The 18,990-nt window shown below is 41.0% G+C and overlaps 1 protein-coding gene across 1 annotated transcript; it reads right to left on the bottom strand.

Annotated features, from left to right (window-relative positions):
- Positions 1–2,292: 2,292 nt before the first annotated feature.
- On the bottom strand, positions 2,293–18,898 carry LOC308106507 (hexokinase-1-like). The gene is made up of 21 exons (XM_080458294.1): positions 18,585–18,898; positions 12,739–12,901; positions 10,880–11,028; positions 10,666–10,785; positions 10,430–10,525; positions 10,188–10,287; positions 9,877–10,060; positions 9,578–9,733; positions 9,362–9,449; positions 8,961–9,106; positions 8,556–8,748; positions 8,341–8,452; positions 7,540–7,688; positions 6,569–6,688; positions 6,291–6,386; positions 6,108–6,207; positions 5,841–6,024; positions 5,493–5,648; positions 5,197–5,284; positions 4,773–4,918; positions 2,293–4,134 (listed from the first exon to the last, which is right to left on the bottom strand). The coding sequence occupies exons 1-21, from the start codon at positions 18,645–18,647 to the stop codon at positions 3,987–3,989; spliced, it is 2,757 nt and encodes a 918-aa protein (XP_080314420.1). The 5' UTR covers positions 18,648–18,898; the 3' UTR covers positions 2,293–3,986.
- Between the last annotated feature and the right edge of the window lie 92 nt (positions 18,899–18,990).

The raw sequence follows: 18,990 nt of genomic DNA, 5'->3' as shown, positions 1-18,990 counted from the left end.
TGAACTTTCAGTGAAGAGACTGCAGCCATTAAACACAGAGAGCCTCTCGACTCCATGACGTCTGTGAGGAAATCCTCAAAGAAATCTCATTCTTATTGCTTTGACCTGGGACCATCAACAACTTCACATGTTTATTGAATGAATGTGGCTGTCACGCTGATACGGAGTTTCTTGCTCTTAATGCCAAAGTGGTGAAATGTATGAAAAACCTACTTGGAAAACAAGAAAGATTCATTCTGGTAGGGTAATGTGTGCAGCTTATCAGGGGCTTTGAAGATGAATCCAGTCTTTATTTATTTATTTTTTATCAAAATTTTTAATTATTTAAAAACCTTCTCCTCTGTGAATGCCTCAATGTTCTCCCTTTCAGTACTGTTGCTTTTCTTCTTCCTCTCCTTGTCGGCTTTGTATATTTCAGTGTTATTGAAAAAAATGCAAAATGCTGTTTTTGTGCTTTGAATGGATGAGCAGTCCAGTGGCATCAGCACCAAGCCTTAATAGTGTTGTGTGCTTTCTTTGTTTGATACAGGTCTTATAAGGGAACATTTGGTACCTTTGGTCACTAGTTCTGAAACAACCCGGAGAGCGTTTGGATAGTGTTGGCATTCAAAATAAACAGTAAAGTGAAGGTTAGCTTTTGTCAGCATGGGCTTCACCATACTGATGACTTTAAAGAAGATTAATGACTCAATTATTACCACAGTTGCTGCTCAGAGGGAGAAAAGAGCAAAGACATAACAACCAGCTCGTAGTGAATTCGCCTCTTGTCTCCCTCTGAGCAGCAACTGTGGTAATAATTGAGTCACTGAAAGATCAGCCTTGGTTTCTGCAGGAAGGCCCCGATCACTGGTTATCTGGTTCGCATGTTCAGGTACTGTACAGCATTTCTTCTACATAGTGGTCCTATAGTGTGCATTGATAGTGTGTGGCTTCATGTAACTTCACTACTTCTTACACTTTTTGTTGTTTTATGTGAAGTAATGTCTCGATTAAAAAAGTGCCTGTATATAGAAAAATCTGAAAATGTAACACTATAATATTATGCTAAAATATTGATGTAAAATCCGTGGATGAACATGACATGCAAATATGACATTTTTATTGGCTGCAGATAATGATGTTATAAAGGCTGTAACCTGTGAGCATTTCAGAATGTAGTGGAAAACCTTTAGAAAAGGTTTTGCAGTGACCGCATGAAACATTTGTTGTCTATAAAAGGTTTGTTTGTGACATGGGTAAAATATATTAATAATGTGACAGTGGTAATAAAATTGTAATCACAATCAGGTTTGTTGCCAAGTATGATTCACACAGTGAGGAATTTGTTTTGATGACGTTGCAACACAGTAGAACAGTAACAATGCTATAGAAATAACTTAACTTTCACTGTACTTTGCTCAAAGATCCTATTGAAAATGTGCGGATGTTTTTATCTGAACACTCTAAATAACAGAACGTTTTAGTCAGTTTCTTCCAATGGTGATGAGATTAGTTGGAGCTAAAACAGAGCTGTCCAACTCATTTATGTCAAGCTGCTCATATGCAGCCCGATTAGTTCATGAGTGGACTGAACCAGTGAAATGACAGCAGAGCAACTAATAACCAACAACAACTTCAAGGTTTTTCTCTCTGTGTATGATGTATAAAAGTTACCATCTAATGTCTTTTATTAAGACCTGACCAGGCTGGTTTATTTGAAGAAAACAGGTCTAATTTTAATGTTCGTCACAAAGCCTCCTGGAATAAAATATTGTGAAATATCAAACAAAAAAATTAATGTTCTGCCTTTGAGGAGGTGAACTTTTCTGCATCTAACAACCCCGGTCTGACTGGGCTTCATTTAGCAGTGTTTCTCTTCAGTCATTTATTCAGTTTCGTTTTGAAGATGCCAATTCCAATACTACTGCAGTAGTATAAGCAGTAAAATAACTTCCAATGCTGCATTACTGACATCTCAGTGCAAGAATATTCCATGTATAAATCCAGGATTGGGAGCCTTCTTGCGTGGCGTTTGCATGTTCTCCCTGCATGTGTGGGTTTTTCCAGATATTCTAATTTCCTACCACAGTCCACAGAGTTAAAAGGTATTGACTTGCTGAAGAACATTTGTCCTCCCTGTGGGTCTGTCCAGTTTCTTCCTAGCAAAAAACAAACAAACATGTATTTAAGGTTGATCTGTCAGTCTCAAATATTACAATTGCCTTTAGGCGTGAGTCTCAGCAACTCCGCAATTTGGTAAAGCTGTGTTTAAGATGAATGAATGGATACATTAATGACACCAACAAACAGGCTGATATGTACACAAACACAGAAATACCACCATGTGGACACAAGTTTGATTTATTTTGTGACGGACAGTATTAGATACAGTATGGGTTTTGTGAACAGAAGCAAAGATGTTAAGGTTTATTGTGTGTGACGAGGTTCGCTTTTGAAGTGGGCACTTTTTGAGGATAAAATCTGAAAGCAGGGAATTAAGGACACTGCGTTGAGGCTGGCCGTTCATCTCTTGGCAATTTGAAATGTAGGTGAAAATACTCAGATTGTTAAGTTTCCTCTTCATTTGTTTTGTTTTCAATTAACAAGGGCAGTAAATTCTACCCATGCATTTTGAACATTCATCCAAACATGTGCAAATAACAGGACCCGGTCCCCACTTCTGACCTACGTGTAGAAATATTCCATCAAATATCTTCATATTTGATTGAAAAGGCCAGCCTCTACATGGATGTTTGTCTCATGACAATGCCAGTGAGTACATTCACAAGTGTTTTCAATGAGCAATATTAATACATTTGTTTTGCTTATATTAAATAGAAAATAAACATGTATTTCTTTGTTTGACGTGTGCTACATGAATGAGCCGACAGTAGTTCACTTAAATGCTCCTGAGCTTTTGGAAGCACATAGGAAGTGAGTAGATATGTTTTCTAGCCAAAATATTTGAATAATGACTTTCAGATACCGTAATGTTCTTATACATTTATGCAGGTTGGCCATTGCTGTTCTCCTGGCATCTAGAACAGAACCAGATTTCTGTCACATGGCTTAAGTAGCCAGAAGTCCTAAATATAACTTATCAGTAGCTGGCATTCATACCAATCAATCAGGTATATTTCACAAGAAAGAACAATAACAATAGGGGTTTCCATCTCAGAATTCACCAAATATGTACATTCAGCAAACATGTGAAATTGCAAATTCCAGCCACAGTCATGAGTTTATCACCTGCCATGTTTCTGCCCAAAAACAGTATTTCAACATCTCCCAATACAATATAAAATAAATAGCAAGACTGCATCCATGACAAACTGTATGTATCTGGGTGGGACATGAACAAGCTTTAAGGAAAAATATTCTTCCCTTTCATCTCATTCCACATTTATATAACATCAATCTTTTCTTGGACATACCGAGTCATGCACAGCAGACACACTTTGGTAACTTTGGTCTAATACATTGTTTCGTGTCCCTGTTTCCACTAAACCTGCTGGACATGCTGGGAAAATTGTACTAGGCTGCAGTTACCAGAGGAAACCTCCGGGTGGAGACAGAGCCGCATTGTAGGTAAGTGTAAGTACCAATTGACCTCAACTCTGCGTGTGTGTGTGTGTGTGTGTGTGTGTGTGTATGTGTGTGTATGTGTGTGTGTGTATGTGGAAACAGGAGTGATACGTTATGTTTTATCAGTAATATTAGTTGAACCTTTGACATCACGAACTTGCAAAACCCTTAGGTAACTGGGTACTGTCACAATGGCAAATCAAGAGTAATCTAACTGCAACAGAGTAGCTGACTCTCTGTACGTCAACGGAGTATGTTCTCTCCTTTTCTCTTTGTCACGTACATGGTCTAAAGCAGCTACAGGTGCGTGATGTATTGACCGGACTCATTTAGATTTAGAAGAAATAATCCGTGGGTGGAAAAAGTAGTGAGGCTAAAATCGAGGGAACTGGAAATGGGAAATAACTGAGATGGGAGCTTTTCTATTTGTTGTTCAGCTCCTGCCGCAGCCGGCAGCCCACGGCTGTGATGAGTGCGGCTCCTTTTCCACTGCCGTCCTCCGACAGCAGGAAGTTGACGTTACACTGAGGAGCCAGTTCGTTCACCGTCTGGTGCATGATCCCAGAGAAACTAGAAGTGGGCAAAAGATTTAACAAAATGTGAGACAGGGAAGTCAAAGTGACGACCAAAGGTCCAAATTATATACCAACAGCATATATGAGAATTAAGTAAGATGATTTAATGAAAATAACCAAATACTGTATATGTTTTAGATTTTAATCAACAAGCAAACAATTGATTCTTTCAGCATGAAATAAACAGCAACAATATGATCATTTAGATTAATCTGATTTGATAACACAAATGTGTTGAAAAAGGCCATCACCAAACCTTATTTACAACAGTAACACTGGACAGTTAACCACATCAGACACCCGTCGCTTCATTTCTGGCCAAAGCTGGTGTGCAGCTGAAAAAACTATCCAACTACAGGTTTGACGAGTTGAACAGCAGTTTGTTTATTTCCGTGTCAACACTGACTGCTCTTCTCTGAACGAGGCTCTTGTTATTACAAGCAAAGGTTTTTGTATGACAAGCGAGTGTTATCCACTCCTGTAGAGTTCAGTGAATGTACAGAACTGTATGATCCTTTTAGTAAGATGTGGGTCAAAGTACCACCTATCCATCAAGCACTACAGGCAGGAAGACGTCTATAAATAAAAATACACAATGACAAAAATAAGGCATTATTCTAGACTTAAACTTACTGTGGGTGTAATTTGTACAGAGTGCCGTCCACCCCCACAGTGATGTCCAGGTGGTCCAGTCCTCGGTTCTCTCTAATCTTATCGACCACGGCTGCCATTCCTGCACCACACAGCTGAGCTGCACGATGTGACACTGCTCCACAAACCTGACCATAACAATAGAGTGTCATTACTCAAACGAGTTGGCTGAGCCAGAAAGTTGCGTATCACTCATCAAACTTTGATATGATTCACATCCAAGGTTGCGTAGTACTTTTTTTTAGAGTCAAATACTCTATTGTTTTATACAAAAGCACTGATGAAATCAAAGTATGGGTCTTTGATTCTTTGACAGAATTTGTATCTACACCTAGCATTACATATAACAATCTTCGTATGAACATGAACATCAGTTATAAATTAGATGGTTTGTGAAGGAGCTCACCTCTTTGACTATGATACTGTCATCACAGGTGCTGTCCAGTCCGAGATGTTGCAGGATCGATCTCACCTGCAGCAGAGCCAGTCGGTCACTGGAGCAATAAACAAAAAGAAGAGATAAGAAATTGAACAGATCTAAAATCAATCAATAGCCTCACTCAAAACAAAGATGATTTGTAGCAGACGCTTCTCATTTTCCCATAAATGACAAAAACCACAAATTCTTCTAATCTTTTTAAAGTTGCACTTTCACTTCTATAGTTGCAAGCAAACATGACTGCGGCGTCCTCATATCTTTACCTCTCGATCTGTGAGAGAAACTTTGTTTCAAAGATGCCTCTGGTCTTCAATGTTTCAGAAATTTGCCCTCTGAACAGGAAGCCTTTCTTGGTCATGTCAATGAGGATGTTCCGCACAATTTCCCCGAGGTACATGCCGCTGCACATTTTCTCATATCTACAATGTGAAATAGAAACGGGCAGAAAACACAAACATGTCCACATATATTGGAATCCATCAGCATATGAATCAGGATATACTGCTGGTGTGTGTGTGTGTGTGTGTGTGTGTGTGTGTGTGTGTGTGTGTGTGTGTGTGTGTGTGTGTGTGTGTGTGTGTGTGTGTGTGTGTGTGTGTGTGTGTGTGTACCTTTGTTTGCCTGGGTTGAGTGAGAAGTCGTCCACAACTCGGTCGTAGTCGGTCCTCACGTCATCAAGGCATCCATTGTCTCCAAAAGCACCCCACTCCATGTTGACACACATGCGCCCCTCGTCACCCTCAATCATCTCGATGTTCCTCATCTCCTCCATGTAACAGGCGTTACTGCCGGTGCCTTTTGGACGACAGAGCCATTAAAATCACAGAGCACAGACGGCTGGCTTGTTAACATCCAGAACCATAATAAGGTGAACCGACCAGCAATCAGTCCAATCTCACAGGTGGGTTCTTCATAGGCACAGGTCATCATTGTTCCCACTGTATCGTTGACGACTGCCACCACATCCAGCTCGAATTCCTTAAGTAGAAAAGACGGTGTAATAATAATTTACATTTAACGTTGCCATATTTAAGAAAAAGGACACTTTCCAATTCTCCTACCTCTCTCCGTTTGATGGCCTCCCTCAGCAATCCCACCACATCCTCTCCTTCACAGTCTGTCGCCTTAAAGCCTTTTGTCCACGTCACTAAAATGCCCTGCAGACAGAAACACACAGGTTCTGGATCTCGTGTTTTAGGGTTCAGAACAGTGTTATATTGTTGGGCTAAAGAAGCCCAGTGTGAAAAAACTAATATTTAATATATTTAAACTATTTCATAAAGTGAATCTAGCTTTCAGTCAGCGAGTGTGTATAAGAAGGAAAGACAGGAACACCTACAGCGTCCAGGCGGGTCTGTCGGCAGGGAAACGAGAAGGTGAAGCCCAGAGGAAGACGAGTGTTCTTCATCCCCATGTAGTCCAAGAAGTCACTGATACAGTGGACGATGTGATCGAATAGCTGCAGGACGGGCCCATATTCCAGAATGTGAAATACAACAATAAAGATAACACATTTTGCCATTCGGAACTAATGACTCATTTACATGTCACATGAGGCAGTTAAATCATAATAGGCAATGCTTGTATTGTCGACGTGCACAGTTTGTGTGTCATGAACTGACACAGTACCTCCGGAGCACAACCACAGCTCATTACTAGTGGACCATTAACGTGAACACTGACTCATGCGGGGCTTCAAGGATGACTTCTTAAGGATTCCACACTATGGTCACACACTGAAATATTCAATAAATAAAAGTGGTGTGATGATTAAATCACTGGAGTAATTTTTAATCAATTATGCTAAACTGTGAACTATTAATAGAATGATTTATGGAATAATTTGACTAAACTGTGCAGTGGGATTAAGGACAAACCATTTAAGGCATAGCTACCTCAAACGGTAAACAAATGCCACACAAGTATTTTCACTTCATCATCCGACCGTTGCAGTTACACTGCCATGAAAGTGTGGGTCAAATGGTCAAAGGTGACAGACCGGATTAAATCCAGCCAGCACAAGTTCAAATCTACGTTTTAAAGATTGTCGAGTCAATGCTAATCTCCAGCAACACACCCCCTCTAACCGATTGAACTTCTTCTCAGCTTTTATCCTATTAGTCACTTCTGAACCAACAAACACTCAAACCTGCTGCCCTACCATCCTAATCTTTAAAGTAACAGTACAAAGGTCAAAGGTTAGGTTCAAAGCCTTTCACCTTATATTTCTGTCTGTGGTCTCAGTGCTCAGCTTGTACGGTTTCAGTCAGATCTAAAAGTGCGCATGATCAGAGGAACGGGTTCTCTCACCTCCTCGCCCGTGCCTTGCATCACTTCCAAAGGAATAGCGTAGATCTTGTTGTGCATCTCCACCGTTCTCCTCTTACCAGAGCGAATCTTGACCAGCAGGACTCTGAAATTTGTTCCTCCTAAATCCAAAGCCAGGAAATCACCGTTCTCTGGACATGCGGAAAACCAAAAAAGAAGTAAATAGATAACACCAAGATGTATCGATGCCCAAATGAATCAGAAAAATGTTCCCTCATAAAAAGTCTATTCAGTTATATATTTATTCATTTATTTTTTAAAGGAGTTTGCCGCACAAAGTCATTGTACCACGGATGTTGCTAAAGATTTCAACTGTGTTCCCCCAAACTTGATCTCAAAACTTAACATGGTCTCTAAAATCCCCAAATTACCTATGGATCAGCAATATGAATATCATAACAATGATCTGATCAATATATTTTAGGACACACAGGAAAATAAAGGAAGTGAAGTGTCAGTGCACTTTATTCTGCACGAGTGTGAGAATAAATGTTTATCACCAGTTTCACTTCTCCTTTGTAAGAGGCTGAAAATTGCAGCCTCCCTGCCCATGGTGGGAGAAGTTGAAATGACTGGACGTGAATAATGAAACAGATCAAATTAAAGTATGTGCATCACCACTTGATTCAACTAACTGACAGTGCCGCTGATATGTTACTGCAACACTATAGGATTCCAGTTATGTGCACAATATTGAGAAATCCTAATTAAAAGCCAATGAAGTGATGAACTTGTTATTTTTCAAAGTGTGTGTGTGTGTGTGTGTGTGTGTGTGTGTGTTACCTGAGCCGTCAGGTGTGGTTCGTACAAAGGTTGGCAACATTTTGACAGTAGCAGAGTCCTGAGTGCTCTTTGAAAGGCCATTTTGGATCTCTGTTCTCATTCGACTCTTTACCTGAAGAGAAGAAGAAATATTTGGGATTATTTAAATGAGGGTAAATTTTATGCCAACATACAGAGCAGAACGCCCACACTCTTGTATTTTTCTGTCTCCTCACCTCCAGCAGCTGTTCCGTCGTCAGGCGGAATTCAGAAAGGATTTCGACGATTTGCCGCGACTGTTCGGCGAGTCTGTAGGCCACAGCTGTCACCATGGCGGATCCTTTTCCACTGCCGCTCTCTGACAGGAGGAAGCGGACATCAGAGTCAGGGACCAAACGGCGGACTGTCTTATGAAGACGGCGGGCGTACCTGAAACGGAGACGACAGAGTTAATGAATTTTCGATAATGTTAAGTAATCTGGGGTTTATTGGGGTTTTTTTGGGCTCATATCCCATTACTAACACAAATATGGCCCGAGAAAGGTCCTTTCAATGTGTTGGTGGTGATTTTTTTAAAGCCAATTAAAGAAATCATACAGAGAGAGAAGACACAATTTGTATTTATTGTCACTAACACTCACTGTGGATGCATTTTGTAGAGAGAGCCATCGATGCCCACAGTGGTTCGGAGACGAGCTACCCCTTTGTTCTCCTTTAGCCTCATCAGGATGCCAGCCAGCGTGGCAGCGATCAGGTTGGTGGAGCGGAAAGACACAATAGTACAAACCTGAAGAAAGAATAGGAAATATTAATCGGGGAGTTGAATATCTCATTGAAAAAAGGTAAATGAAGCGCTTCAAAAATGTCCCTCCTCATTCGTTACACATTCCTTACACAAAGCAAGACCTAAACATATATACAGGTATTTTACATTTTATTCTTGTTCCTTTCTGAGCTTGAAATCTTTTGAATAAAAGAAAAAAATATATAAACCCAGGATGATTGTGCATGGTGGTGTTGTACCATGTTGAAAGATACATACATGCTGCACAGCGATGCAGTCGTCATTGGAAGGCTCTACACCCAGTTTTATTAATATCTCCCTTGCTTTGTTCAACCCTTCCTTGCTCCTAAACAGACGAGACAAGAGAGAATGAGACCAAACAAGAAAAGAATCCACATGGATTTTATATCATTTAGTTTTGTGTTACTATTTGAAACAGTAAACACATTTAACTGCATCTGCATTGTGACTTACTTTTCTATGGCGGAGAGATGCTTTGTTTCGAACCTCCCTTTTGTCAGTAGCTCGGGTGTAATTCTTCCTTCGAACAGCAGGCCTTCTCTGGCCATTTTAACCAGGATGATCCGAACCAGCTCCCCCAAGTACATCCCGCTGACCATCTTTTCAAATCTACAACACAGGGCCGATACACACGAGACGCTTCATGTCAAACATAATCAGAGTTCAATCAATACACCTGCAGCATATTTGGATAGTTTAACTTTGCAGGTGCGTCACTTGTCACCAGGGCTACACGTTGTGATTGAACTTACAGCTGCTGTCCTGGATTGAGAGAGCCTCGGTCTATTTCTCTGTCAAACTCAGTCCTGATGTCTTCCAGCCTGCCATCATCTCCAAATGCTCCCCACTCAGTGTTCACACACATCCTGCCCTCGTCTCCTTCCACCAGATCAATGTGACGCAGCTCCTCCATGTAGCAAGCGTTGGTGCCTGTACCTGAAAATACAATAACATAAATGCTTGTATCTCAAGCTCCTGCCTCCGTATGTTGAGGAATCTATTAAACGCTTGATAATGCCTGTAACAGTCTTAAATTCTCCAGAAGTAATCAAATGCACAGTACCGATGATGATGCCGACTTCACAGCGCTGGTCATCAAATCCACAGGTCATCATAGTTCCCACAGTGTCATTCACGACTGTCATGATATCAGCATCATAATCCTGAAACAGAGTAGAGTCCACACATGAGATTTTAACAGCTATGATCATATCCGCTGTTCACCTTATCCGCCTGTGACTTATACCAAAATATATAAAAAATTCACTGCCTTGTGACTTCAAATGAGACGAAGGTGGAACTCACTCCTCGTTTTTTAATGGCTTTGTTGAGCAATGTGACAACATCCATGCCCTCCACTCCACTGGCCTTGAAACGTTTTGTCCAGGTTACTAGATAGCCCTGTAAACAAATGGATCGGTTAAGTCTTGGTTTTGTTGAATACCCTTGATCAGGCCCCGATTATTACCTATAAAATCCTGACAGGGTGTTTCATTTGAATTTTAAAGGAGGCGTGTCATTAACTAGACTACATAGTTTACCTCATCCAGTTTGTTCTGGTGGCAGGGGAAGGAGAAGGTAAAACCCACTGGGAGTTTCTTGTCTTTGATGTTGTGTTTTTCCATGAAGTCGCCCAGACACTCTGCGACGTGGTCGAACAGCTGGAGCGGAGGCGGAGAGAGGGAGAGGCTGTCTGATATGGAGCTTAAAACACACTATGCCGTATGCCGCAAGTCTGTATTTTGCTGAACTTACTCTGGTCCCACTGCCGTGAATGATGTCCTCTGGTGTGTCATATATTTGACTTTCCATCTGAACTGTCTGCTTCTTCTCATGGCTCACTTTGACACGGAGGATCCTGAAGTTACTGCCACCCAGATCCAGTGCAATAAAGTCTCCTTTCTCTGTGGGAAGACATTTTTATCACATATTATTTTAAATGTAATATATTTTATTACATTTTATCAGGGTGCTCAGCCACTGTTTAGCAAACAAATACAGCTCTAAGAGTTACACAGTATGTTAACCATAAACAAAAGTAGCATTTGGCGACAGAAAACCTTTATAATCGGATGTCTTGTCTCAGAGCCAAAGCTTTTTCTCATCAACACCTCTGAAAGCGGTTGAGCAGCACACAACATGCTAGATTCTTGTGTTTTTTGTGAACATGATGCAGATTTAACCGACTGCTTTGTGTTTTGCTGCAGAGCAAGATACTTTCAGAAGCCATTCATATGTCAGTAGATATATTCATATATGAACAAAATAATTTAAATCCGTATCACAGACTTTTTCCAGTAAGAAAATAGAACATAAAATCTGAATCTGAAGTATTCAGTTCTTACTTGAATCACCTTGTTGCAAGCTTTAAGAAATACTTTTTTTTTTTCATTTAATTTCATTTCAAATAATTTCAATTATCAATCTTATAAAAGGCTTTTTACAATGAATTTAGTTTCATTCTTGTGTTGTGTTTAATCTGTTCATATATTTACTTGTTTTGTCGGATGTCCTTGCCAATTGTCTGTTTCGCACTTTGAATTAGAAGAAACAGCATGAACGGTGTCACAGGAATAAAGTTTGATGAATGATTGTCTGCAGTGATGAGCTGATTCCTGCCCTCTTCCATGCCTCTATTAATATCTGACAACGAGGACATTACTGTAAATAGAATTAATTATTTGTTTTTCAAATGAAGTCAGATATTCAGCAGGAAGCTGAGACTACAGCTATCACTGTACCATACAACTGTGCTTGCTTGTGCACCATTGCACTTTTAGGATGGTTTTTCACCATCCTTCCATAAACTGGCAGCAGGATTAGTGTTAATCGCTGATTTATGTGTGCGATGTTGTGTCTGGATCTGCAGCTCACAAGCAGAAAATTAAAGCCGTAGAACCGAGTAGAATAGAGACTTCTATTTGTGTTCGCATATGATGTGGACAGAGCTGTTTCGTCATTCTCATCAAGCTGAAGGAGGTAATGAAATGTGCCCTTCATTTCGAGTGGACAGATTATTTCCTCCTGAAGTACAGCACGTACAATATGAGGGAAAAGCAATGACTCACAGTCACATGAAGGGCAGAGTGTCTGCAGTGGAGCAGGGTTAGTCAGCTCACAGCAGACAGTGACATAATGACAGGGACAGAGGGAAGTGGGCTGACGCGAAGCATTGATCATCAAGCAGTTTGACAATCGATCGTGTCTGTGAGCAAATGACCAGACAGAAACATGTCGAGCAGGGGTTTCTGTAGCTTTCGGCAGCTGTCACTTATTCTATCATTAGTCTATTGAAACTTCACAGCATGGAGTCATTTGATTGTTTACAGTCAGGAATTGGCCTGATGGAACCTGTCTTCAATCAATGCAGGTTGGAAAGCTCCACAGCGCCCTGAAACCCCAAGGTGGACCACACAGGACACAAAATAGCAGGATGGATGGATGTTGTTTACGAGAACCCACCAGCTAATCTGTTTTAGTCATGTTTGCATACTTTCTCTGTACTTGTCCTCTACTTCCAGACAAAATAAAAGCCTACATTTCCACAAGGTCTTTTCACTGTGTGCAACGTCTGACCCCTTCTGACATTTGGTGACACATTTAAAAACACTGACCTGATCCATCAGGGATTGATCTCACGAACGTCGGCAACATTTTCAGTGCAGCGGTAGCATTGGTGTCCCGGCCCAGTCCTTTGGTCAGCTCCCTCCGAAACCGCTGCTTGATGTCCAGTAACGTCTCATCAGAGAAACGCATGGAGTACAGGTACTTGTCAATCTGAAAGTAAACATGTTATTGTTAACCATTCATCTGTATAAACATTAGTAAAAACAAATGCTAAAATACAAACACAAACATACACATGAAATATGACCATCATTTCCTGTCTCAGTTTATAATTAGACAGGTTAATTGTGTTTGCATTATTATTGTGTAAGCATGAGGAAGCAGTGAGTGTGTACAACTTTCCAGCTCAACGTCAATAAAGATTCTGAGGACTGAACTAAAACTATATAATTGGGAAATGAGTAATAACCACCTAATAAACTTACTTTTTATATTCCTTCATTCCCGAGTGGATTTCTGAGAACGCAATCTTCATAGTGTGTTCATATTGTTCAGTCACTGTATATATAGTACTGACTCATCACTCACTGAAAACAATATAGCAGTAAAGAAACTTATTACTTTCTTTTTTTTTTACAAGGAACGACACTTTTAATCTTCATCAAACAAGTAAAGTCCTTTGAAGTAACAGTGATGTACGTAAAAGTTGGCTGTTGAAACGCCTCCTTTCTAAGAGAAGCAGAGGCCATGAACAGCCGAACCAGCCCCATCGTGTTTCAGGAACAGGATGTTAAACAATCCTGGTAAAGCCCAGTGTTGCATCACTCTGTGTGATGAAGAAAAGAGGTGATTCATGTGAGACCAACATCAGAATACGACCCACTACCAACTGTGGTAAATGAAAGGTAACAGATGTGGAAAGGATCAAAGTGAGTCACAACTACAGCACCATTTGTGTGAGCCGTTCAACACTCCCAGGCTAAAGATCACATGAAAACAGATTCACAGATCAGTAATGCTCGTGATCTCTGTGACGTGTCCAGAGAATAATTCACTTGTTTGACTCATATTTCCACTTCTGAGAGGATTGCTGTGCTTTCCTGTTTTCAGGAGTTACCTCTTTCCTCTGGTGTTTGCTAAGTTGTTCAGAGCAGTGACAATCAGGGCGTGAGCAAACTTACAGGAAATGCTTGACATCTGCTGGTCAATAAAACAGATTCTCAAGGTTACACCAGAGGACAAACTGCCACATGTGTTTGGGTGATGTACATACATACAGAAAGTTGTGAACCACAATCTTTTTTTCCTTTTGGACAATAAAGTATATTATGGACACTTGAATTGACTTTCTGTAGGACAAAGCAAGTTTATGCACTCTGACTATCAGGTGTCGGTGGGAAGTAACAAAGCACCAAAAGATTTTTCTTTACGTTACTGAAGTACTTTGCTTTTTCTTTCCACCTGCCTTCCCAAGAGTTACAATGGAAGTGTAATAGCAGATGATGGCTCCAGCCATGTACGGTGAAGTTGAAGAAGTTTACTTTTGTACTTTGGTACATTTCAGAACTTGTAGCTTTTCACATTTACATTAGGAAAGTTGAATTTGTACTTGTAGATTTGGTGAAGACACACATGAAGTATGAGTGCTTCTGTGACCTCTACTATCAGGACATCACACCTGAACAAGGACGATTAGTGGGGAATATATTTATTACTCTTTGTAATTCTTTCTGATGGCACCTTCCAACAGTTCGAAACTCTGCTTAATGGCACTTACTCTGGTTGCTTTATGACGGTTGAGGTATTTATTGTTTTTAGTGCTGCACGGCACTCACACCTCAGGTGATCCCCAGTTCGAGTCTAGTCATGTGCACGTTTCCTCTGATCACTCAGGCTTCCTCCACCCGCCCAAAACAATGTGACAATGTGAGTGTGTATCTGTGATTGTCTGTCTCTCTGTGATGAACTATCGACCTCTTGCAGGGTTACTCTGCCTTCACCCACGACCAGCTGGGATTGCAACATAAAGTTGGATTAAGCAGTAGAATAGATGGATGATCACCCTTAAATAAGCTATGTGTTTCACATTTAATGCAGGCTTGTGGAAAGAGAGTCTATTGCCTAGTTGTACAATGAAACTGAAACATTATTTGGGTTCAAACTAGTAAAGTTGAGAGCCAAGACAATAGTTCAGTTGCATGAACACTCAATGTGAGCTCCACTGTAGGCATTACATTCCCTATACCGGGTCTAAATGTAGAGTCTGCTTCTGGGATGAGAGCTCATTAGCACATGTGCTTTCCAGACAGGAGTTCACAGATGAGTAAATGAAACCTCTCACCACCATAAAATCGGTAATATTAATTTAGTGTTGTAAGCCGGGACACATCACAACCACATGCAGAGCCATGCGCTGGGCTGTATTTCACTCTCTTTTAAGAAACATTACAACATCACTGACACGTCAGTGCATGTCAAGAATAACTGCTCGAATTGCTGTTGTGAACATTCCATATCTGTTACTTCAGTTACATGAACTCCCACAGACAACACCATGTCTTTGACATAATCGCACAAACATGGATAAATACATAACAAGTTGCTTAAATCTTGTTGTCACTGTCTGTGTACAGACATTTAGTTTAATGATTGAAGGGTTTGGATTCATGCAGCTCCAGCAAAACAATCTGATTTTGTTATAAGTTTATTTCGAAGAAATGAGTTGACTTCAGCAGGACACTTGTCAAATAAAATGATGCTATGCAAGCAACAGAGTTCACGTAAAGTCAACAGCCAGTGATCCATTAGTGTAAATCCCTCCCATCATTGGCTTCCGTCTGAAAAGACTTAGGTCACCTGATTGTTAATGTATTTGTTTAACAGTGCAATGAGTGGATATTTAGCCATCCCTCTACATCCCCTTCAGCTTTTGTGAATGAACAAATGAAGCACGACTTTATTTAGCGCAGGTCATGTGCGCCACTCTCAATGATCAGCTGATGTAAACAGATCAGTTCAAGTTTAATGCCCGGAGCTATTTCAGCAGCCAAGCCTCCCTTTGGATGCCAGCTGCCACTCTGTCCTGCATCACAAATAATCCACTCATTATCACAATGTCTCCTGGTTACTCAAGCCCAAAAATCCAAAACGTATTACACACCCTCACAGAAAATAGTCTTTTAATTTTGTAAAGAAACCAACTCACTGGTTATGATGATCCATTATACTCTCAGCTTAAATGCTTGCATAAGGCTGTGTGGATTGTTTAAAATAACAATGTGTTCTTAATTAAATTAGAAAGCTTTCTTAGCTTGTCTAAAATAACAATGTGTGCCCTGCCTGATTCTAGGAACAATGAAGAGGATTAAAAGTAACTGTTGTCCGTGGTTCTGTACGAAAATAATACACTGAACCCCAGGCTGAACTCGGTTCCTGCAGCAGAAACGTCGTCATCAGCATCCCTGAATCAGCAAACTGCTCGGAAGTTGTCTAAGCACTTTTTGGCAGCAGGAGATCATATTATTCGACAAACAGTATCTGCTGTGGGTTGAAGAGAAAAACACTGCTCAAAATGACTAAATATAATTTCTTTCACAGGAAAAAGGGGTCCTGTTTTACGGGGGATTTTTTTGTGGTCAGTGGTGGTCTAGAGGTTAGAGAGGCAGACTTGGGATTGGAAGTGTGCAAGGGTCACTGTGAGCCCCTAAACAAGGCCCTTGACCCTGGTCAGCTACCCAGAGTGCAGTACTGCGGCTGCCCACTGCAACAAATATGTATAGTTAAGGTTAACTATGAAAAGAATGGGTGAAATGGTTAAGAATAGGATGAGTTAAATGCAGAGAAGAAAATTCCACAAGGGGATTGATATAGTTTGCTTTGTCGACGAATGCTGAGAAACGTGACATTTATTGTGGAAGGAGGACTCTGATTTGCGTGCATGAGTTTGAAGAGGCCATGTTTAACCCTCAATACACCTCTGACACAACTTTCTATGACACTACCTCAAGCTCAGTTTAAGTTTCAAAAAGAGCTCACATTTTCTGCATCCCATACCCTCCTTTTTCTTCCCCGTTCTCCTTCCTTCTCTCCCTTCAGTTGGCATTCCTCCAACAATGCCCTCTTCTCGTCACCACGAGGCTGCTTGGGGAAGCACTGAAACCTGACTCCACTGTGTATGCAAATGTGCACACGCACTTGCAGTCTCACTATGTGGAAAAATACTGTCCTCTCCACTTCCCCCTCCAGCACCTTCACTTATCCCCCCCCCCCCCCCCCCCCCCCCCCCACACACACACACGAAACACTGCTTTAGAGGTCCACTAACAGCGTACAGTGTAGCAGAGACTGCAGTCAAGGACACTGCAGTGCACACTGAGCTCACCGATTCCCACCCACACTGACAGGTGATTATTATTATATGATTTAAACTGGTTTGGGTGTCTGATTTCCTTAAGAGAAAGTTTTGTGAAGGTCAGCACATTCGTCTCTGAACAGCCACACCTGACATTGTAGAGGAGTGTGTGGGTGTAAGCCTTCTCCTCCCGTCACCTATGGTCACATGGTTCAAAGCTGGCCTATTTTAGGGAAGCAGCTAGAGGAAGAGAGCAGTCGTAAAGAGAGCAGGTGATGTGTTGCATTACATCACATCCTGGATGTCTTTTACCTTCACAGACCGTGACCTGACTTTGGCACAGCAGGCACACCTGGCAGTGACAGCTTTGTGTGTTGCAACCTACGACTAAAGAGAGCCGAACTTAACCAGGTTTAACCAATGACAATGAGCAAAAGATTTAAGAGGAGGAAGGAAGTGTTGTGGTTCCACATTTCGGTAGAAAGAAAAAATTGTTTGAGGTAGAGTCTGCTGGTGCCTGACATCATTTGAGAGCGACCTTAAAGGCACACAGCTCCATAATAGACGTGACTCGTAAGGCACACCAGAAATGACTAGAGGGACACAAGAGATTCCGGAAGTAGTTTAGCCTTTTCTGACTCAGCTTTACTTCTTAAAAAACTATGTGAGTATATATCAACACTGTTGATTTCCAGGAAAAAATCTTTTAGGGCACACTGACTCAGAAGGTACGGGTAGATAAGGAGGACCAAATGCATGATTTAATTTAATAGCCACATGAAACACTCTAATGAAGGTAAAGTATGATGAAACCAGGAGGTCTGTGTTGGGAGTGCTGTTATGGGGGCTGCGCTGCTGAGAAGTTATGAAAGACCCACATTCACGGTGTTCGCCTCATATTACATTTTTGGAATGTAATAGTCACTCTTAACAACTTAGTTTTTTTAAAGAGGCTGGAAAAACCAGTTTCACAAGTAATATCTAGCAAACACAAGGTAACCCTTCACCTTCTGTTTACTTTGAATACATGACAAGTTAGGGGACATTGTTCATCCCACGACTGTGCCCAGAAATGTTCTTGAACTATTACATAGTAGAAGGGCGATGGACCATAGTTATCACTGGCCACATCAACACTAAACTAAACACTCTGTCTTCCTCTTCCTGCTCCGTTGAGCTTCTCGGAGGGAAATAAAAGCATTAGTATCATTTTAACATGGACACAAAACAACCTCGATGACCCTTGAAATAACTTTCCTCCCAAATCCTACATCATGGTACTAATTACACAGATTTCTTACCATCTGACAATAATAACACTCCTATGTGCAGTTTGTCAAGTCTCCCTGAGTGTTAGGGTCAAAGAGAAATACTTTTTTTCTGAGCAATATGAAGTTTCCATTCACTTCCTGGAAGAAATGATGGAGACTGTAAAGTAAACTCGGTGACCTTTACAACACATGTGGTTCTCCCCGCTGTCTCTCTCTCACAGAGAGAGAGACAGCATCAACAATGAAAGCAGTGAAAACAGAGAGCACTCACCTTTTTAACCTGGTCATCCTTGAGTTCAGTAAAGTAATAGGCTAGTAGCTGTGCTGCAATCATCCTGCTCCTTGTTCTCTCACACACTCATACACACTCACTCAAACGTGTAGCTACAGAAGGAGAAAGGTCCCAAACCGAAAAGGATTAAAAAAAAAAATTAAATAAAAAAAAAAAAAAAAAAAAGTTGTGTTTGTAGCCACAACCTGCCACACACCGCGGGGGATGGAAAAAAATATCCCGGTTTAAAATAGACCGAGCAGCTTCATGCGTTGCTAAGACTCCGCGGCTCTTCTGAGTGACTGAGACTCAGTGAAGGGTGAGACAGCAAGTTTGTCTGCAGGAGGCAGAGCGAGAGAGAGAGAGAGAGAGAGAGAGAGAGAGAGAGAGAGAGAGAGAGAGAGAG

Source organism: Lipophrys pholis, assembly GCF_963383615.2.
Source record: "Lipophrys pholis genome assembly, chromosome: 2".
NCBI classification, from domain to species: Eukaryota; Metazoa; Chordata; class Actinopteri; order Blenniiformes; family Blenniidae; genus Lipophrys; species Lipophrys pholis.
Note: the sequence above shows the minus strand (reverse complement) of the source record. Positions and strands in the feature narration are given on the sequence as shown.

Coding starts and splice junctions, on each gene's coding strand:
- LOC308106507 (XM_080458294.1), bottom strand. CDS start 18,647: ATGATTGCAGCACAGCTACTAGCCTATTACTTTACTGAACTCAAGGAT. Junction 12,902..18,584: donor AGGATGACCAGGTTAAAAAG/GTGAGTGCTCTC, acceptor GTTTACTTTCAG/ATTGACAAGTACCTGTACTC. Junction 10,786..10,879: donor TTCACGGCAGTGGGACCAGA/GTAAGTTCAGCA, acceptor CCTCCGCTCCAG/CTGTTCGACCACGTCGCAGA.